We start from the raw sequence: 21,531 nt of genomic DNA, 5'->3' as shown, positions 1-21,531 counted from the left end.
TAAAATCTCGATTCGTTTCGTAATCATGCAGCCATCTTCTGTGACATAGATGCAAATAACATAGCCATGTGTGGAAGAAGACGATCGAGCAGTATCAGCATTCCAAGAGCAAAAGCGAAAGAGTTCAAGGTGAAACCCAACCCCGAGATGAGTCGGATGATCTCCAGAAACGTTCTTTCTGCCTCCGGTACCACGACAAACGCGAAAGAAATCACCTCTACACTGTATCTAACGACGAAGCGTTGCAAATGGGTTTATATGTATTTCATTGCAAAGAGATATGGAGTGGCTGGATACCTTTCGCCTAGTGTCCAGCAGGTCCTTGAGGTATCCGAGCCGATGTTGTTGTACAAAAAGAGCTCGCATCAACAAAAGAGATGGTAACTGTCCGATTGAACTCCCTGGTCTTCATCGATCAAACAAGACGGCTGCTGCCTCTGTACCTCCCGCGAGCCTCGACCGTCTCTGCAATGACATCCCTTGGGCGAGTACCACTGCCCGGACGAACAAAGCCTCTTGGATTATTACCATTTCCCGGACGGACACCTCGTGGGTTAGCACCATTACCGCGAATGCCTCTTGGAATGGTATCTCGTCGACCGCCACTTGTACCCCCGCCGATTCTGTTAGGCTGGGCAGCAGCATCCCGACGGCAGCCACCTAGTGGAATTCTGATGGGTGCGGCATCCCGAGGGCAGCCGCCTCCTGGTGCATGTCTGATGGGCTCAGCCTCACGTCGGTAGCTGTCGCCGCGACCCGGGGTAAGGTCTCTCTTAGGAGAACCTCCAGGGTGTCTTATAAGACCACGCTTGCGTCCACCCAAGCGCGAGCCACGATCTCGCTCAGCCAAGTCGTCTGCCGGGTCGGTGGCGCGCTTGCCTCCCCATGAGACGTTGTGGCCTCGCTCGGCCAGGGCCGCGTTCGATGTAGCGAGGCCGTCGGTGTCCGAACCACCTGCTGGGAGTCCGAGAGCTTGTTTAATGGGCTCGGCTTCTCGTCGATGGCCGCCAGGGCTGTTGATCTTGATTGCCTCAGCATCGCGCTTGGGGGTCCATGGCACTCCCTTTCCACGCGCAACCACATCGTTCGATGCCTCAGCATCGCGTGTGCGCGGCCATGTGACAAGGCGACTACGGTCGGCCAGGGCCTCGTTGGAAATAGTGACTCCATCGGTGTCCAGGTTACCTTCTGGAAGTCCGATAGATCGGTCGATGGCCTCTGCATCCGCATCTCGTCGATGACCACCAGGGCTGTTGAACTTGAGCCCCTGTGCATCCCGACGTCTTCTGGACGAGCCACCTTTTGGAAACCCGATAGCCCGCTTGACGGTCTCCGCATCTGCATCCCGTGGAACGCCACCTGCTTTACTCCCGACCCTGAGGCGTGCTTCAAGGGCTTGAACCTCAGCCTCGGCTTCGGCCTCTCGTTTTCCTCGTCCGGTATTGGTATTGACCCTGCCACGAGCTTCAATAGGCACCTCTTCGGCCTGGCTGCGTGCTTTCAAGGGCTCGATGAGAGTTATAGGGATCGCATCACGTCGATGGCTTGCACTAGCAGACGAGACATCATGAAGTGATGTCTATACCCTATTAGCGAAGACCTTGGGATACGAATATGAGATGAAATACCTTAGCGTCTGAGACGGGTGCTCCAAGGACAGCAAGGGAGAAGGAAAGCAATGCGGTGACTGCGTGCACGCGCATATTGGTATGAATGGAAAGGAAGAGTATTGATATACGGAAATTGAAGGTTGGTGCAGATTGGTTGCGGTTCAGTCGATGGAGCTGTTGCTAATAGCGAAGGGAATGGCCTGGTGCTTTATCCATAGATAATGCTCATCAAGTACGATCGTATTCAGGATATCGCACGCCATGCTCGTTTCCACTACGCATGTAGTGGCGCTTCGATCCGTGACCCACGCCTCACCCTGATGAACGCCTTGGAAGCTACGGATGCGGGGTCGGTTGCATTGTCTAGGCACGCAGGTTAATGTTGTTGTGGTTATCGTATAATGATTGGAAGAAAGCCATCATAGCATAATGGTCGCGGCACGAATCAGGCAGGCTGAAACCCAGTCACGTGGTCCTGAGACCGAGAACGCGTCGCAATGCAACATGCTGCTCCTCATAACTCTCATCACACCAAGTGATCACACTCGAAGCTCTCTGAAGGCTTCTCACAAGGCAATTGTGTAGATTTGGTTTCTGTGCGTATCACATGGTCTACAAGCCTACATCTGGGCGTTGCCATTGCATGTCTAAGCTCTTGTGTATTGCGCGGTCGCAGACTGCGAAGTCTACCTGCACTTGCTTGTATTATGTTTTCCACAGCTTACTGCAGCGCACGTCAAATCCAGCCACGTGGTGCCTGAACAGCAGGATGCGGTAGTTGTGGCGACGCAGCGAGATGGCTTTGGCCAGATACCCTCCAGCCCGATTTTGGCAGCAGTCTAATGCGAACTCTCTTCGTATCTCTTGCAGTATGCCAAGTGGATGGTTCCTGGAATTGACCCTGAGTTTCCTTGGGCAGACTATAGATAAGAGTCGGCATGACCGATGTCTTCCAAACACCCGTTCCCGTGTCTCTTGCGGTTTTGATGATCGTCAAGACCAGAAAGATCAGGGACAGGAGGAGTAACAGGAATGGGAAACAGAGCCACTCCCACTGTATAGCAATGATGCTTTGTGGAGATAGAGCATCGCCCGAAATCATCTCTACGCTGACAGATGATCGGATGACGTTGGTCATGGCGGTTGCCAATCTCTCCATGTGGTGAGTGACGTTGTTGGGAAACAGAAGTGGATTGAATGCCAGCTTGCGCAAAGAGGGTCCATCGGGGTAGTTTTTGTATCGCAGGGCTGGCTTCTGTCCCTTGATAGCGGTGTAGTACGAAGGAAAGAAATCGTCGAATCCTATCATGATATTTGACGCGGTGGTATTAGACATGCTGAAGCTTTGGTATTCCGCAGTTGAGTTGGTACGGGTGGCAAGAGGCGGAGTGATCGTCACATCTTCATCAAAGATAGTCATGGTGCCATTTTCACTCTCCAGCTCCACCGGATAACTCTGCCATGGCCATGGCCACGGTTGGTCTGTCGTGTTCAGGTAGACGGCCGATATCGTCTCACTATATTGACCCCACGCGTATGCTGATGCCACCGTCTTGACGCACCAAGCCAAAACGCATTCATGAGCAACAGGAGTTTCATTTCGATACACACTATCACGGCCGTCGGGCGCCGAGACAATGAGTGTGTCCAGGATTGGATTACGAAGATGCCTGAAGTTGATCGAGCCGCCAAAAACCGGCGCCTTTGTCTGCATATCAGTCAATGGCATCACACGTACGAGCAGAGCCTCATCTGTTGGCTTTTCATTCCCACCACCAACAACATACCCCGACATCAGTACAGGCGATCTACTTGTTGCGTTCAAGAAGTAGCCACAGACTGTTCTCTCGGCGTATGAATCGTCATCAATTGGGCGAACATGTGTGGCGGTCCAGTCGACTTTCGTCTCTAAGCACGCGAATTGCAGTAAATTTGTCGCTTGTACACATTCGCTGCACACGCCTAAAGTTTCGTATGGGGGCCAGTTACAGATGCTAGTAGGACAAGAGAGTGGTATGTCGGGGCGTGTAGTGTTGGCAAAAGGCGTAGGGTGGGTCCCATTCCCTGCGAAGTACCGGCCAAAGAGGTCTCTGAAAGCGGGGTCCACGAAATTCGTCTCGAGTCCTTGGAAGGTTTCCGGTGCGTAGAGCGGCTCGTACTGCACTACCCTTGGTATCGATCCGGCGTTAGACTGTGTCATCCACTCGTCTGGGAAACTGACAACTTGCTGAAAGAAGGTGTCGATCGCAAGAAGTAGTACAATTAAGAGCGCGCCGAGCGCCGCTAAAGAACGGCCCTTTGTCCGGAATAGTAACATTAGGGCACCCAAAGGTCCCCTGGAAGCTTTGTCGAATATCTCAAAATCCCACATAGCATTGGATCTATGGAACCAATGCCATTTCAGTTGACCGAGCGCCTCTGATGTTGGAACGATCAACGCAGCCGAAGAGACTTTACCCAAGACATTCGTCCAGGTGAGATAGGATCCGTCCAGCGACATGGGTTGGCCGTTGATTCGAAGGTAGATGCAGATGATCGCTATCATACACGATGCACTGAGCAACCAACTCATCATCTCAAATAGCCATCTCTTGAAGACGTTGTCCGACGAGTTGTACTCGGCTAACTTTCTCTCGATTCGTTGCGTGAAGTCGAGCGATGATTTCTTGTCTTCTGAAGAGTCTAGCGACCCTGGCGCATGTCGTCCTTCATGTTGTCCGCGTTTTTGTGTCCACGAAGGTTGGTATCGTATCGCGTTTGGAATGGAAGCCATCTCGGTGAGACTCGCATAGATGAGGATCGGGCCGTGATGAGAAACACGAGACGCGAAGGGGGGTGTTCTCGCGGTAAGGCTGGTCGTTCGATCGCTGCTCGAGGGTAAGATGACAGCGCACCGGCGCCTAACAAGCTATACATCTTGAACTGCCGGCTGCGAGTATGCCTTCAGTCATGGTAGAGTCGTGGCGCTAAGCTGCGCATCTTGATCTTCGACGTTGAGCGTGCGCTTCGTTATCGTGCGCCTATGAGAGCTTTGCTGTTAGCGCTGCGGCATACCAACTGGCTGGCAGCTACCGAGCGCGGGGACCGACATGGCCATATCAGGCTGGCAAGTATAGCGACTTTAGATGCAGTAAAGATCAAGGATCTCCTGGTGACCGAAGACGGAGGATAGCTCTGGGTGATGAAGCTGGGACGAAGAGAAAAGACGTGAGGGTTCAGCGGGACGCGTTGGACGAGCCAGGGTTCAGCAAGCGAGATTGGCCCTGCGATGACGATGGCGCGCCAAAACCAGCCTTAGATGTAGCTATTCATCATAGATCATGTATTATTATAACTATATGCATTGTCTATGTGTGTATGTATTACGAGAGATCTTGGCATTTATATGAAGCCAGGTGGAGCTGTCGGTGCGGGGTGCACCTGTCCCGACACTCTCCAGCCCTGCTTTGGCAAGAGCCTAATTCTAACCTTGCGGGGATCGTGATGCGATGCGCCATCCGAGCTCGTGGTTGAGATGCTGTCCTTCCGCATATCTTGTGGTAGACCATACATCAACGTTGGCATGGCCGAAGTCTTCCAAAACCCCGTGTCGGTATCATTCGATGTTTTGATGATGGTAGCGACCAAGAACACTAGGCTCAGTAATAGAAGCAGCAACGGGAATATGAGCCACGGCCAGTTGATGTGGACAAACTTCTCTAGATTGTATGCCTCACCGAGGAGCGCTTCGTTAGACTTAGAGTTCGATCGCATGACGTTGGTAAGGGCTGATGCCAACCCTTCCATGTGACGCGTAACGTTGTTTGGCGCGAGCCATGGGTTGAAGTCAATGAAGCGAGTAGATGGCCCATCAGGGTAATTCCTAAACCTCAAAATGGGCTCTGAGTCTTCACCCGCAGCTGTGTAGAATGACGGGAAGAAATCGTCCCAGGTGTTCATGATCTGGAAAGCAGTATCGTTCCATACAGAGTAAGTGACATTGGTATCCGGGGACTCCACGGCTGGTGCTTCCAAAGTGATGTTTGGCCAATATGTGAAGAATTCACCGACGACTGTCCAAGGCCAAGGATCATGATCAGTTGCGATGTCAAGAAACGTTCTCTCGGTAATCTCGCTGTATACGCCCCACTCGTACGATGATCTCACTCGCCGTACGCACCAAGACAGCATGCACTCGTGCACCACAGGAGGCTCGTGACGATAGACACTTTCCGCACCCTTCGATGCTGACGCAACAAGACCGTCGGCGATGGGATAGCGGATATCTTTGAAGGCGAACGATCCAGTGCCGTAATAGGGTTCTTTCGTGTCCAAATCAGAGAGAGGGATCATGCGCATTAGCAAGACCTCGTCAGTTGAATTTGTAGTGCCGTTTTCGCCCATCACATGGCCTGAGAGAAGTATCGGCGTAGGTGAAGTAAGGTTGAGGAAATGACCGCAAACGTTTCCGACCGGGTATGGTACATCTACTAATGGACCGTCCCATTTGGCACTCCAATCGATTGTGGTATTCAAGCAGGCGTACGTGATGTCAAGATCTTCAGAAACATCCATGCAACTGCTGCACGTCGCAAGGGTGTCGTAGACAGGCCAGGTGCATTTACTGGAAGGGCAGGAAAGTGGTATATCCGGACGAAATCCACTTCCGAACGGCACAGGTATCGATCCGTTTTCATAAAAATAGCTTCTGATAACAGGTGCCGTAATTTCATCGATCGAGCCCTGTTCAGAACCCTTCATGAATATCTTGGCAATAGGCGGACTGTACGTCTTGACGATTGGAATGGAGCTTGATGCCGTTTGCAGGGCCCAACGATCCGGGAATGTCACCACTTGCTGAAAAAAAGTGTCGATAGCAAGCAGCAACACAATCAGTAGGGCTCCTGCAGAGGTAAAGACACGAAGTCAGTGTATTTCTCACATGCAATTCGTACGACCACAGCTTACCTAGGGCAGCCAGCGATCGTCCTTTTGTGCGAAAGAGGAGCAGCGTAGCTCCCCATGCACCCCGTGACGCCTTGTCGAAGATTTCAAAATCCCACATCGCGTTAGATTTGTGAAACCAATTCCATTTGAGCTGTCCAAGTGCTTCCGAGGTCGGCACGATGAGTGTAGCGGATGCTATCTTTCCTAGTGTGTTGGATATTGTGAGGTACTGCTCGCTCTTGGCCATCTCCTGCCCACTGATAGTGATATAGATCCCGATGACCGCGCCCATGCACAACGCGCTTATTAGCCAGCTGGCTAACTCAAAAAGCCACCTCTTGAAAACATTCTGGGATGCATTGTACTCGGCCAACTTCTTCTCTAGACGTTGTACCAGATCCAGTGGTCTCTTTCCGTTTTCGTCAGGGCTGGATGATGGCGATGTGTAGCGCTCATTGTTCTGGACGTCTTGCGGTAACTGTCTCGAAGGTTCGTACTGCGGAAGTGCTGTCATTTGGTTGCGTGGGTGAGTTGAGATGGCGGATGGATAACTAGGTAGTCCGCTCATGGGAGATTTGTGGATCGATCGATGATGCTCAACGACTGGGAAGTGAATGCGACGCGTTATCGTATCGATTGTATAGGCGTTTATGAGGTTCCGTTACCCCAGCTTGGAGTGGGAATGAGGTTGGTCCGGCAATTCCACGCTGTGGTGTATACACATCCTACAACTGAAGATAACTAGCCGCCGAATACACACTAGGCCTGCTAACAGGAGATAAAAGCCGCCGAAGGAACGGTTCTAGCGCTTAGCAGCTGCGACTCCATGGTCGTGCAGACTTGCCATTTCTACCCAGGCTACCATGTTGAACTCGCGTGTGGCTTGGCGGTAGGAGCCAATGACACCGGTCGGTCTACCGCTGGCTTTGACGCCGACTAGGCATGCGGAGCTGTTGTCGCAATACAGACGCGCTCATGCCAGGCTCTTTGTCATGTTGCGCTGTTGCGCAGAGAATCGAGCATATTGGCTGCATAAGCGATTGGTACCGAGCCTCAAATGCCTTTCGCGTACGACTGGATCACATGCCGATCTTGGCGCGCATTTTGAAAACTTCATCATTTTCGTGTCTATAACGGGCAAGACTTTGTGGCTATATAAAACCAGGTGGAGCTACCGGCGCGGGCTGAACTATACCAGAGACTCTCCAGCCTTGTTTTGGCATGAGCCTGATCCTAACCTTCTTCGACCTTCTATGCAAGGTGCGCGTTGATGCTGCCGGTGTCTTGAAGTCCTGTTGAAGGTCTTTTGGCAGGCTGTATATCAGCGTCGGCATGGCGGAAGTCTTCCAGTTGCCGATATCATCGTATGCGTGTTGTGAAGTCTTGATCATTGTAGCCACCAAGAATGCGATGCTTAGGAAAAGGAGAAGCAGAGGGAATGTAAGCCAACCCCAATGAACCACCACATAAGTCTCTGGGGATGAGGCGCTTCCAACGATGAGCTCATTGCTGTTAGCATCAGACCTAACTGCGTTCGTTAGAGCATGTGCTATCCTTTCCATGTGGTAGGTGACGTTATTGGGAGCAAGCCATGGGTTGAACCGAACTTCTCGAAACATGACCTGATCGATGAAGCTAGTTCTGATCTTCAGATATGGCTTGGCCGATGGCTCGGTGACAGTAATCAGGGAGGGGAACACTTCGTCCAGAACAAAGATTGTGTTCATGAACGTCTCGTTTGAGACGCCATAAGTGGTCGTATAGTTGTCGTTGGTAGGTGGAGTTATCGTGATATTTGCATCAAACTCAGTCAGCGTCATGCCAAGCCCCACACTCTCGCCCCACCATGGGTACTCGATCTGTGTCGTGTTGGTAAAGGTCTCGATGACCTCCTCTTTGTAACCTCCTCGTGCGTATGAGGAGCGAAGTGTCTTTACACACCAGGATAAGACACATTCGTGAGCCACTGGGAGGGCTTTGCGATAGACGCTCTCGGAGGAGCCATCCGCTGCGCTTACGATTATCGCATCGATGATAGGATAGTTGATGTGCTTGAAGTTGATAGAACCCCCGTACAGCGGTGACCTCAAAGGGTTTGTGACGAGCGGTAGCGTGCGCATGAGAAGGGTCTCTCCATAAGGGGAATCCGTGCTGTTTTCGACTCTGTACCCGGACATCAGAACAGGCAGTGAACTCGTCGCATTCAGGAAATAGCCACAAGCAGTACCTATATCACAATGATATTAGCCATGGTAATATTCAACCTGCACAGGTTGGTCGGCGGCCTTGCTTGGTATTGCCGAGACTGACAGTCGATGATAAAAGGCTCATCTCACCATTGGGATATGTATCCTCCGTTCCAGGACCAGTTGAGTTTCTAATCCAGTCCATCTTCATGGGGAGACAATCATATTCAAGTAGGTATGACACATCTTCGCAGGCACTGCAGACTCCCAAAGACTGATAGGCCGGCCACTCACATCTACTAGTTGGACATACTAGTGGTATCTCAGCCTGAGGACCACCCTCGGTGAGAAAAGGACGTGTGCCATTTTGGTCGAAGAAAAATGGATCCAGGGTCCTCTTGAGGTCTTGGTTCATCGTGGCCACGGGTTCGTTGTCCCAGGTGCTGTCGTATGTAAGGGCGAGGGAAGGGGTATATCGTACGGTTCGTGGAATCGAGCTGTTGCCCTGTAGCTTCCAACGCTCATTGAGGTCGGTAACCTGCTGGAAGAAAGTATCAATCGCAAGCAGCAGGACTGTCAACAGTGCACCTAGTGCGGCAAGTGATTTGCCCTTCGTTCGGCACAGGAGCATGAACGATCCCCATGCACCGCGCGATGCTTTGTCAAATATCTCGAAGTCGAATGCGTCTCTAGACTTCTTCCCATGAAACCATGTCCATTTCAGCTGCCCGATAGCCTCCGATATAGGTAGAATGAGCGCTGCGGAAGCGATTTTCGAAAGAACCGTGATTATCGTCAGGCCTGACGGCCATTTGTTGTGAGATTGATCGTGGAGATAGTAGAGTAGTCCGATAATTATACCTGCACTCTTGGTTAGCAGATGTACATATCAAGCAAAGTTGACGATGTCTTACCCATGCAGACAGCGCTGGTCGCCACACTAATGATCTCGAACAGCCAGCGTTTGTAAACACTCTGCGAAGCATTGTATTGCGCTAGCTTTCGCTCTATGCGCCCTGGGAAGTCGAGACGATGCTTCTCGTGGACAGAAGCTCGATAGGATGGCGGAGGAGTCGTGTTGGGCCCTTGATTCGGAGATGACGAGTACGGATGCTGCCGTTGCACGAGTGTAAGAGGTAGGAGTCCTCCGCGTGGTCGTGACATTATGCAAATGTTCCTTTGACGGGATCTGGAGCCCACATGAGCGGTCAGGAGGTGACGCCCTGAAAGCAGTGCTGAATACCATCATTGTTAGCCTCCTGTAGTATGTCAGTTCGATCAACAATCGAGCGCTTAAACGCCGAACGTTCTGCAGCTCGCGTAGAAAGCGCAGCACAGTTCTGGGCTCAGGTTCTAGAGCAGTTAGTGATCACCAAGTCTGCATGCGGGTATGGTTAACAAGTTGAGGTTGGCGATGGGAAAGTCTCCTATACACGCTCGGCATCATCGTTAGACCTGTCAGAGCGGGAGACTTAGCGCCCACAGCGGGTTTCGCGGCGATAAGGGGCCGAGATCGTGCCATCGTGGTAGCGCCGAGGCGTGGCATTGCCGTCGCTACTGCGTATTGAACCGTTGAGAGCCACATGGATTGACAAGTGCAATGAGTAGTTAAGCGCTGGAGTTGAGCTGTCATCATGGGGGGGACGCTAGGCAGAGCGCAAGGCTGCCTGTTCGAGGCGAGGGGGTGGGGCCACCCGACGGGGCCTGGAAATAGCGGCCCGATCTTGAGCAGCGAGCCCTGGAGTCGAAGCTACCCCAAAGAATTTGTGCTACCTAGGTACCTATCGCGGCAGTACCCATAACTGAAGCATATCTTTATAGTCGTGTATCCATAACCTGATGACTCTAAACGATTGCACTCCCCTCTTCATGCGTATTATGCCGGGTTAAAGCGAGACCGAACTGCACCTGAGCAGCTGGCAGAAACATTAGGGCTCTGAATGACTACTGTCACTGTATCTATCCCGCTAAGTCAAGGCTATGGACGAAGGATAAATAAAAAAATGAGGTGCCTCTGCAAGTGAATTTCATTCGCGGCACGTTGATCGAGACCTGGGGAGCTTTGCTGATGAAGTGCATGCCCAGGGTGAATTGTATGAGATGATAGGGAGGTGTCGCACGCAAACACAGATGAGTCTTATGACGTAGGAGGGAATGCGGTTTTGCGCATGTCTCGACAGGGAGATGCTAAGCTCAAGGGACCACGTAGTACTGCCATGCGTATACCCAGGTACCGTCCATCCCTACCCAGACATGCACGATTGGTACTACCAACGAATACACGGTGAAGCGATGAGTGTCTCGCGCTTACTTACCGTCAACCCAAAAGACGGGTCGGAACCACATCAGGCGAACGAGCATTATGAACGCAGCACTCCAAGGTTGCTTGGCCACGTTCTCATGTGGAAGCTGAAGTGGTCGCCGAGACGGCCGCGTACGTTGAGGCTGTCCGAGAGACCTTGGTATCGGGATGCATCAAGGACGAAGCCCTGGGCGTGGTTGATATCACATTGCATGGACTTTGTGATTGCTTGCGCATGGGCTCGCCGAGCGTGTGTTGCATGGTTTCCCTCGCAACACCGCAGCGGAAGTGAAGGTGAAATTGCAGCCACATCGTGGGTGATCTCTGTAAGGCACATGGTTGGGGCTTCGAGATAACGTCAGTGTGGAAGTCGAGCGCTTAGTCGTAGCGTGCGATTGGTCAACCATCACCGTACCTCAGACTATTGGCTATCTTGAAGTCCAATGCAGAGTCGTGTTGCAACGGAAGAATTTCGTACAGATCAATGTCAGTCCATCACGAACTGGGCTTGGGAGTATTCGGGAGATCTAGCCAGAGTTGTCAAAATGGTCGAAACCCTGGTAAATGTACATTGCATCTCAATCAATGGAAACATAGCAAATGCGAATCCATCTCAGCTGTCTGACGAAAGGATAACTCTACAAAAAACAAAGGAGAATTGAATGCAGTAGCAATAGTCAAAACTGTGACTTCATCTTGCGAACCAAGCTTCTTGAATGTCTATCGATCTCGGCGGAAGAGACTGACGAAAGCGTAACGCTGGGTGAGTCACGTGTGCGGACAGTCTGTGACTAGGTCGCGGGGACGGTTGATTGGCGTAAGGTACCAATCGTGCAGGACCAATCGCTTCGACTCCCGGGGTCGGTTCAAAACGCCGCCAAGCCACATCACACCGTTAGAACCCTTCAATTGGTTAGAATTCGTTCTTGCACTTGATGAAAATTAGGGCAATTGCAGGTGATGAACCGTACTTACAGAATCTCGACTCTGTAGAGTCGCCTTGTAGAAAGCCCTGCTCTTCGAGCGCTTCGAACGTGATAACTCAGTGTGATGAAATCCGCGGAAATCTCCTGGTCCATTGCGTCGCGTTCGCAGGCCTCCACGAGCACCATGCCTAACGCCTTGTGTTCCAATAACTCGGCCTTTGCGTTTCACCTTGCCGAATTGGTACCCAGCGATCATGCCCACACCCCGTCTCCCCAATGATCGTACAAGATGCGCATGACGCGAACCTTGTCTCTCGCTGTCCCATGCATAGCGTGTCGTGTGGGTGGCCTCAGAGGCGGTTATCAGTGTGAGGCCATAGCGGGTTGAAGCGCCGTGGAGGGATAGTGGAAATGAGCCTGTCGTGTGATGTTCGAATGTCGTCGTTGCTGGAGATCCAAGTCGACGGATAAATGCTCGAGCATTTCCTACGTTTGCAGTCTCATCGGCTGAGATCATTGCAAGCGCACAACCCACTCGAACCCCAACTCTTACATATTGGTGCCCACATACCATCCCGCTCCACGACCGCCACTGCCACTTGACGACAGCAACCACTACCAGGGACCACCACTGCGCTGTTCACCATGCACGCTCGTATCTTTCTTGTAGTCGCGGCTCTAGCCCTTCCCAACTTCGCTGCACCTGTAGCTTCATATGATGTAAGCAACAGCCGAGGCCAGTGGTGATCGAAACAAGACTAACACATAGGCAGCATGTCGTCCCAAGAGACCCTTCGTTCATCGAGAGCCGCAGCGACGTATCTGTAGTCAAACGTTTCCAAGACCTCTTCCGTCGAGTTCCCATCATCGAAGCGCTTCCCGAAGTGTCGACGTACGATGTATTTGTCGAGAGCCGTAGTGAAGATTTGACATCAGAGGACGATGAAGACGACTTGGATGATGGAACAGACTCATTGGAAGCCGAGGATAGCCTGGAAGAGAGAGGCATTCGAGGACACGGTGCCAACCCAAGGGGTATTCGTGGAAAGGGCGCCAACCCAAGAAGCATCAACGCGAGAGGCATCCGTGGGAAAGGTGCCAACCCGAGGGGTATCCGTGGACATGGCGCCAACCCAAGAGGTATCCGTGGGAAGGGTGCTAATCCAAGGAGCATCAGTGCTCGAGGCATTCGTGGAAAGGGTGCCAACCCAAGAGGCATTCGCGGAAGTGGTGCCAACCCAAGGGGTATCCGTGGACATGGTGCCAACCCAAGAGGTATTCGTGGACATGGTGCCAATCCGAAGAGATCCATCATTGAGCGAGGAATCGAAGCACTTTTCGGAAGTTGGTGAGGTAATATGGAAGTCGAATTTGTATTTTTATGCCTCTGCTACCAAGTGTACCAGAAGGCGACGACTTTGAGACATCATCAAAGCGAGCTCTTTTTCCTTCTCTTTCTGTCGACTGCTGGGCAGCTCAGATCCAGCCCGGAGGTGGTTGATTCGATCTCGGTTTGGAGACGAATGGGGAGAACAAATTCCCGGATACCCTCCAGCCATGATTAGGTTGTAATTTTACTTTCAGTTCTTTTGCTTTGGCTCTCGGAGTTCCAGTGCTGCCAGATCTGGTGATCTTTTGTTGCATCTCATCCGGTAGGCCGTACAGTAACGTTGCATACGCGGACGTCTTCCACACCCCAACTCGATCCCGCTCCACAGCGGACTTAGCAACAGTCGCGGCCAGAAAAATGAAAGAAATACAAAGGAGACCAAGAGGAAGCGTGAGCCATTCCCAGCGAACCGAAACGTAGTTCTCTCGACTGTAGGCTTCACCATTAATCATCTTCTTGCTAGGTGATGACCTTATGACATTAGTCATAGCTGTAGCTAGTCTCTCGACATGATGAGTAACGTTGTTTGGAGCTTCCCACGCATTGAAAACCATTTCCTGACTAGTTGGACCGCCTTCAAAGTTTCTGTACCTGATCCGCGGCGTCGCAGTCGTGTTCTCGGCAGTATAGTACGAAGGAAAGAAATCGTCAAAGTAAGTCAAAGCATTCATGGCAGTGTAGTTGTCGAGCTGATAAGTTTCGTTGAAGATCGTCAACGGCGAGCGGCTTGCAGCGGGTGGTTCGATGGTGATGTTCTGGGCGTAGACGAAGAAGACACCGCCTTCGGTGTCGAAGCTTTCCCAAGGCCATGATGCGGGTCCCGGGCCATCGTCCAAGAAGGTGGATGTGATGTTCTCATTGTATTGACCATACTCATAGGATGACTTGATGGTTTGGACACACCATGACAGTACACACTCGTGTACTATGGGAGCCTTCTTCTCGTAAACGCTAGAGGGCCCAGCTGCTGCTGAGGCAATGAGGGCGTCGAACAGAACGTGCCGTCTGCTCTTGAATTTGATAGAACCTGCACCATAGAGTGGCATCTTCGTATCGAAATCGGTGAGCGGGACTGTGCGTACTAGGAGAGCTTCACCGAGTCCGGATTGCGTCTCTGCATCGGCAACATATCCGGATATGAAGATCGGCGCATCGCTGGTCGCATTGAGGAAGTAGCCGCACAATGTGCCATTCGGATAGGGCATATCGCCTGGTGGGCCAATCCAATCTACGCTCCAGTCTATAGTACTGTTCATGCAAGCGTACGCAAGATCAAGCTCGTCAGACACGTCTGAACAAGTACTGCAGACTGCTAAAGTCTCGTATTCGGGCCAAGTGCAGTTGCTGGTGGGACAAGAGAGAGGAATGTCAGGTCTGGTTCCTGTATCCAGTGTAAGTGCATGTCTCGTACATAGTCCGCATGACGACTTTACTTACCATTTCCAAATGGAACAACCGTAGTGCCATTTTCGTAAAAGAACTCCCTGGCAACAGAAGCAAGGGCCCTGTCTTCCGATGCCATCTCGAAGCCGCCAAGGAACGCAGGCACGAATGCGGGCCGATAGTCTACAACCCTGGGTATGGTGCTACCCTTCTCTTGTAGCGCCCAACGATCCGGAAAGTCTACTACTTGCTGGAAGAATGGATCCAGAGCCAACGAGCAAAGCATGATCATGGCCCCTAAAGCGGCCAGAGCTTTCCCCTTGGTCCGTACGAGCAGCAAGAGAGAGCCCCACGGTCCTCTAGATGCGTTGTCGAAGATTTCGAAATCCCACATCTGTTTGGAATGCTCCAGGAACCAGCTCCACTTCAGCTGACCCAGCGCCTCGGATACTGGAAGGATCAAGGCAGCACCAGCCATCTTGGAGAGGATCGATATATACGCGTTGAGTGTCAGACCAGTCTTTTCCGCCAAGGCCCATTTGGTCAATGGCTCATCCTTGAGCTTGATGAGTACACCAATGACAGCGGCCATACAGACAGCACTAAACAGCCAGCTGACGAGTTCTAGTAGCCATCGCTTCAGTACATTCCCTGAGGCACTGTAGCGCCACAACGTCTCCTCAATTCGCTGTGCTATGTTTGGCCCTGAATCAGACTCGCCGTTGTTGGGTGGGGATATCTCGATCGAAGGTGGCTTAGGTAGACCATTAATACCGAGACCAGGATGATGCTCAGTGATGGGTGTCTTCTCATTGATGGAGGGAATTTGTAAAGAATGGACATCATCGAGGCGAATTCGGGGACGCTGCGTAGGGAAGAACCGAAGGGTCGGTCGGCGAGAGTCCTGCTGATACTGCACCTCTGGTGGTGGCTCTGGAATCGGCCAGATGATTGAACGACAACTAGAGGTCTCGATAGTGGTTGTGGGGCTCGGCTCGGCCGGGCTGATGGGTGGCGCGTTGATATGCGACGGGCTCAGGTGTGTTGGGCGTTGAGGAGGGATGATGTCTGGTGTAGTTGGCGTAGTTGGTGTTGTACCATATGTCTTCGCGGTGATGCGCTCATCGCCGGTGTCCAGGTAGATTGGAATGTCTGGAAAAGCAGGCGAACGCATAGGAGTGCGAGGAGAACGAGACATGTTGGGATAGTAGCCTGATGTGGATATCGGGTAAGGCATTAAAAGAATACGTGAATACGAATTAGGTACGTAGATAGTGGAGAACGATGAGAATATGTTGCTTCGTGCAGGATAGTAGAGCAGTGCCAGACTGGAGAGAAGCAGTAGACTGATACCAGGTACTTACCATCGGCGTCCATCACCATACTATAACAACATCGAGCTGCAGTATAAGCCTCCACAAGCCATTTCCATGATTGGAGCCTGCTCGAAACATCAAACAGCACTGTTACTGCGGCGTACATGCAAACTATGCCTTCGTTCTGGAAACCGGTGCATTGCCGAGCAAACGCACCATTCACGACACGAGCTAGCCGCAAGGACCAGACCCAACCTCCAGAAAAGCATGCCAAGAAAGGCGGCTGAAGGCCATCTCCACGACACCTGCGTGCGGCGCGGGCGTCGGGAGCTGTCAAGCCGGGTCACCGCTGTGGGTGTAGCCGTACAGAGCATGTGTATAACCGCTGGGATGGCCGCATGGCTAGGCTAGCGTATTCTCGTTGGCGCTGTAGTATTAAAACATATGCAGCTAGGCGTATTCTTAGCTTTTGGCCCCTCCATGAGGTCACGTTTCGATGACGATGCATCAATGAGGCACAGTCGTATAAGCGCTTCGAGCCTCATCGGACGCTGCAGCCAATGTAAGGAGCGCGGGATTGGGGAAACATGTTGGTTTTGCTCGGTGAGCGAATGGCGATGCCGCTTTCCAGCCTCGGAGGTATCGCGTGAACTCGCGCGACGTGGGTGGTTGTGGAGGTGGTGGGAACGACGGCCTCGGGATGTTTCGACGAATTTTTGGGGGTTCAGATAGCGGGGTCGCGCTATCGTTAAGCGCGGGGCCGATAACCCCACTTATTAATAGCCACCTATCAGCGCCGTGGAATATTTAGCCATGCGTCTATTTTTCGAATATTCCACGTCGCGTCTATCGTGCATTTGGCATCTCGGTGCAAAGCAAACAACGCATGCATGCATGAAGCAAGCTTCACGTGACGGCGTCTCCCAGTGTCAAGCAGGAGCGTGACAACTGCCTTCCTCTAGAGTAGCCGAAGCATATCAGGTGTGTTATGATGGACCATCGTCTGACACCTCGTAGCTAGCCCTCCCTCTACAACCAACACTTCGCTTACTGACTTGATACTACGGTGGCTTGAGGCTGAACATGCGATTCGGTGTTCCCTAGTACTGAGACGTGTACTAACACCGGCGTACGCTAAATCCAGTCTGCCGGGTCGCGGCTATCAAGGCTGCATTGCGATCGTTGCGTACCCTCACTGGCCAAGCTTATACCCATCTGTTGTTGTTTCAAAGCCGCCAGATTCCCATTCGTTCGGAAGATACCCCACAGGTCCCGATCAGTCGGAGATCTGTTTTCTGTAGCCGCTGTCGCTTGATCGGTGTCATGGTCGCATGGAAGAGCGGGCCATTGGTGCGTTGTGTCATCGAAACAAACTTATGAACGGAAGTGGAGATCCGCGCAATTTCCAGCCTCTTCAGGCGTTGCATGCAAGGTATGGTTTGATATATTGCTGCGCCGCATGCTACATCGGAACGTTGAACGGGCAGACGGGTAACATTGCAAAGGTGTTGAGCTGATGTCAGCCATGGCTTCATTAATGTTGCACGACCCCGAAGTGTTCATTGCGAGCCACAATGAGCGATGCAAAATCTTACACGAGAAAGGGAGAACCAGTTCATGATTCATTACCGGAGACGACCGCGAGCAACACTGACTTGTGTTGAACAGCCACAAATTGTGCGTCTCCATCTCCACTATTTTCATCCACGACCGTTTCATACCCGCTCGAAGGAATGCGGCTCACTTCCAAGCGGCCTCAAAACCCGCCTTGTGAGCGCCAAATGCAACGTCATTTGCAAGATCCATCGACCTCAGTCCCAGCCACCACTTTACTTGCGACTTAGGCCTTCTTGTCTGGCGCTTCATGAAGCTCGATGGCGTTGCTATCCTGACCCATGACCTTGGCGGTGGTTGCAGCGAGCGCATCGGCATCATCCTTTTCACTTTCAAACAAGAAAGTAAGCTCTTCCAATGTTTTTCCGTACGTTTCCGGGAACAGGAAGTAGATGAACACAATCTCGCAACACAGCAAAGCAATGTAGACGAAGAGGAACTTCCAGTCAAGGTCTTCCAGTCCGATGGGATTGGTGAAGGATCCAAGCATGACGGAGCAACGATTGAAGAGTTGAAACCATGAGAGACCCTTGGTTCGGACGTAGTAGGGGAAGATTTCGACCATGTAGACATATGTGAGGGCATTGTAGGCGATGTTGTAGGCGGGCTTGTAGAGAAAGATCATGACCAGAACCGCATAGCCTGTCTCTTTAGATCCAGTCTGGCGATTACGAGCCTGAGCAATGGTCCAAGCGGTATACACGCACAATAAGCAACTCGCACACAGCAGATACATCCTGCGACGTGGGTATCGGGGTGTGACAGTTGCCATGACAAGCGCCATGAGGAAGCCCCATGCTTCTGAGCCGACGTTGTAGCGCACCTGGGTATGACTATCTTCAATACCGATCTTTTCCAGGATAGGCACAAGGTATTGGCTGATGAGATTGTTGCCGCTGTACTGGACGAAAATGCCAAGGCCGGCGGCGACAAGGGCACGGTGTCGCATGCCTTTGGATTGGAAGAGCTCGGCCCAGCCACGTTGTCGCGATTCGTTCTCCAACTCCAGGGCTTTCCTGATCTCAGCAATCTCAAGGTGAGGTAGCTCAGCCGATGCATCGCCTTCCGCATGGTACTTGATCAAGATCTCAAGAGCTTCTTCGCTCCGATCTTTCGAAACTAGCCATCGAGGGCTTTCCGGGACTGTGAATGCGAAGATGATTTGAATGACAGAAGGGCCTGCTTGGAGGATGGAGGGGAGGCGCCAAGACCAGTCGCTCGGAATAAGTAGCGTACGCACGACTATACATCGGAGCCGAGATTAGCATGCATTCATCCACCTTTCGTGGAGATATTTTACTCACCTATACCCGCTCCGAGAACTGAGCCTACTCCAAAGAATGCATTGAAGAGACTACCTAAGAACTGTCGCTCTTTGGGATGGCCTAGTTCGCCGAGAAGAGCGGCGCCGGAGATAATTGCATAGACAATACCATGGCCAAGGAAAATTCGACTGAAGATAAACATGGCGACTGCATGCGTGTTAGTTACAAGAATGTCTGAATGCAATAAGCATGCTGAAGGTACTCACGGTTCTGCGACAAGCCCTGCATTACTGCTCCGATGATCATAATCGTGGACCCCAAGACGATACTCTTCCGCCTTCCAAGATGATCAGACACGATGGAAACGAACGGAATACTCGATATAGCGCCGAGGTTGTAGCAGGCGACAAGCAATCCGAGTTGGCCTCCTTTGGGATGATTGAAGTATTCTTGCCAGTAGTGAAGAGCTTGCACTGAAAGCGTCATACTTGATCAGTATCACATCTCAAGGAACTCCGTAGTAGTATCTACTTACTTCCATTCATCATTGAGCTATCAAATCCAGAAGTAGACTCAATGAAGAAGCAGAAAGGTACCAGCAATAGGTAGAGACGTCGGAGGTTTGGCTTGTTCCACCATCGTACCGTATCGGCGGCGACGAGGCGCTCGATAATGCCGTCGCCAGGGCCTGCAACTGCTGGTGCCATAGTTTTTCCGGTTGAGATAGGTACTCAGTGTAGCGTCAGGATGGCACTTCTTCAACTTACATACTCGAAGCCAAGCACTTCACCGGTTCAAAGAAACCGTCGAACCGACAAAGGGATGCTGGATCTGCCTCGCTTTCTTCTTGGCTTTGCGGGGTTTGTGCCCGGTGGTACGGTTGGCGCATCCTTCATCATGAAGCATGACCGTTGATCAAAGGAAATACGAATGCCTGTCTTGCGACGATACAACCACCACCAAGTGTCATTGCTCCATACCTGGAAATATGAGGCTAATTCTCTCTGCCGTGCGGATAAATGCCGTGTTATGATAGTCTGCCTTACTCAACACCGTCAGCTTCAATATCAAGACCGTGTACTCAGGTCCGGGGATGTATGCAGGGCTGGACTCAAATGACCCGATGCCCGACATGGACCTCAGCACTAGCCGTGTATGGCGCGGTCCGTGGTACAACAGGTAAGGTCGAATGCGGGGGAAATTCTCCTGCCCCTCCACAAGTTCTTTCGCACAGTATCGCCAACTTCTCGACTGATCTGGGCGACAAAGTGCGAAAGAGGCTGGACTGGCGGGCCAAAAATCCGGGCATTCTTCAGGCGGTAGTGCCGCAACGGCAATCGATTCGCAGGCGGGTCTCAGCATGAGCTTACACCAATTCACGATGCGCATTCTGCTCAGTAGCATTGCTCTTCCGTAATTTGTGTCGTTTCAAGCTCTGAAGTAGATGCTCAGTGCTGGCGCGTCGGAGAGATGACGTGAAGGGCTTGACGCGCCTGCCATTAGGGGCTGGCTCCCCTCGTGGCGCACAGATCACCAAGCCACACATTCCGGATAGCTCCAGCCTCCTCAAACTCCAACACTTTCCATCGTCATCCCACTATGACTGAAGCGGTGCGCGAATTCGTCCAGCACTGTGGTAAATACACTGACATTGCGATCTGGAGGTTCAGTTGAATGCCATTGCATGCGAGAATTGCAGATCGAAGAAGTGCAAGTGCGATCGGAAGCTGTGGGTAACCCACATGCCAGCTGCAGAACTTCATCTAACCAACACAGCCCATGCTGTTCTCAATGCCAGACATCATCGCTGCCATGCCACTATCAAGAGGGTGGTAAGCGAGGTCTTCCCGCCGCATACATCACTGCTCTTGAGAAGCGGCTGGCAGACACCGAGGCTGCACTCTCCGCAACACTCACTGTCGTCCAAAATCAAGACTTGATACGGTTGAACGACGTAAGGCTTTCAGATCCATCATCTCACGCACCAAAGCGACACGGTTCAAAAGCAGAAAAGCTTGAAGAATGGAAGCGCCTGCCTTTGCAGACGACCGAGCAGTTGACAGCTTGGCTACAAGCACAGTTTCGCGAGACGGCACCCCCGGAAGTATTTCCGTTGAGACACAGCAATTCCGTCCCTGATCGCGACGGAGCGCGCAAGACATCCAGGGCAGCCGAAGGTCGACAGAATAGTGGTGCGCACGCTTCTCGCCAGATACCCGGCGATACATCCCCACCAGTGTCAGTCCTGCAGCAACTGAAAGACTGCGAAATGCCTATAGCACCGAACATGCAGCGAGCTCCCACTGATCCAGCAAGATGGCACGAAAACTACTTCTAGAACCCGAGAGGAGTGTCTGGCAGATGCTGCTGCGATGCCAGTCAGACTGAGTCAGGTAGGCGGCTCTTCTCAGTCACACGAGTCAACCACCAAAGATGCCGATTGTCGGCAGCCGCAGGACCAGTTTACGCTTGGAAGGCGATGCTGGCCATTCATCACGCTGTGGTCGGCACTGGACCTATGACACGATCGAAAGCTTGAAAAAATATTGCTACGGTAATACATTCTAGAGTTTGGAATACACTAGGAAACGCTCACGAGACACGCAGGCCCTT

The 21,531-nt window shown here is 52.0% G+C and overlaps 6 protein-coding genes across 6 annotated transcripts; 1 reads left to right on the top strand and 5 right to left on the bottom strand.

Moving 5' to 3' along the window:
- Positions 1–415: 415 nt before the first annotated feature.
- Positions 416–1,703, bottom strand: J4E92_007255 (uncharacterized protein; the record flags this gene model as incomplete). The annotated part of the gene is made up of 2 exons (XM_051498618.1): positions 416–1,579; positions 1,629–1,703. The coding sequence occupies 2 exons, from the start codon at positions 1,701–1,703 to the stop codon at positions 416–418; spliced, it is 1,239 nt and encodes a 412-aa protein (XP_051350892.1).
- Positions 1,704–4,991: 3,288 nt separating this feature from the next.
- Positions 4,992–7,050, bottom strand: J4E92_007254 (uncharacterized protein; the record flags this gene model as incomplete). Its single annotated transcript, XM_051498617.1, has 2 exons — positions 4,992–5,552; positions 6,532–7,050. The coding sequence occupies 2 exons, from the start codon at positions 7,048–7,050 to the stop codon at positions 4,992–4,994; spliced, it is 1,080 nt and encodes a 359-aa protein (XP_051350891.1).
- A 637-nt stretch (positions 7,051–7,687) lies between these two features.
- J4E92_007253 (uncharacterized protein) lies at positions 7,688–9,640 on the bottom strand (the record flags this gene model as incomplete). The annotated part of the gene is made up of 3 exons (XM_051498616.1): positions 7,688–8,763; positions 9,017–9,583; positions 9,637–9,640. The coding sequence occupies 3 exons, from the start codon at positions 9,638–9,640 to the stop codon at positions 7,688–7,690; spliced, it is 1,647 nt and encodes a 548-aa protein (XP_051350890.1).
- Positions 9,641–12,665: 3,025 nt separating this feature from the next.
- On the top strand, positions 12,666–13,302 carry J4E92_007252 (uncharacterized protein; the record flags this gene model as incomplete). The annotated part of the gene is made up of 2 exons (XM_051498615.1): positions 12,666–12,670; positions 12,720–13,302. 2 exons carry the CDS (start codon positions 12,666–12,668, stop codon positions 13,300–13,302), a joined length of 588 nt encoding a protein of 195 aa, XP_051350889.1.
- Positions 13,303–13,426: 124 nt separating this feature from the next.
- On the bottom strand, positions 13,427–15,921 carry J4E92_007251 (uncharacterized protein; the record flags this gene model as incomplete). The annotated part of the gene is made up of 2 exons (XM_051498614.1): positions 13,427–14,568; positions 14,778–15,921. The coding sequence occupies 2 exons, from the start codon at positions 15,919–15,921 to the stop codon at positions 13,427–13,429; spliced, it is 2,286 nt and encodes a 761-aa protein (XP_051350888.1).
- Positions 15,922–17,879: 1,958 nt separating this feature from the next.
- On the bottom strand, positions 17,880–19,625 carry J4E92_007250 (uncharacterized protein; the record flags this gene model as incomplete). The annotated part of the gene is made up of 4 exons (XM_051498613.1): positions 17,880–18,895; positions 18,958–19,125; positions 19,185–19,391; positions 19,454–19,625. The coding sequence occupies 4 exons, from the start codon at positions 19,623–19,625 to the stop codon at positions 17,880–17,882; spliced, it is 1,563 nt and encodes a 520-aa protein (XP_051350887.1).
- Between the last annotated feature and the right edge of the window lie 1,906 nt (positions 19,626–21,531).

Source organism: Alternaria infectoria (assembly GCF_024043175.1).
Source record: "Alternaria infectoria strain BMP 0036 chromosome Unknown scaffold_12, whole genome shotgun sequence".
Taxonomy (NCBI): domain Eukaryota; kingdom Fungi; phylum Ascomycota; class Dothideomycetes; order Pleosporales; family Pleosporaceae; genus Alternaria; species Alternaria infectoria.
This window is presented reverse-complemented; position numbering and strand designations above follow the sequence as displayed.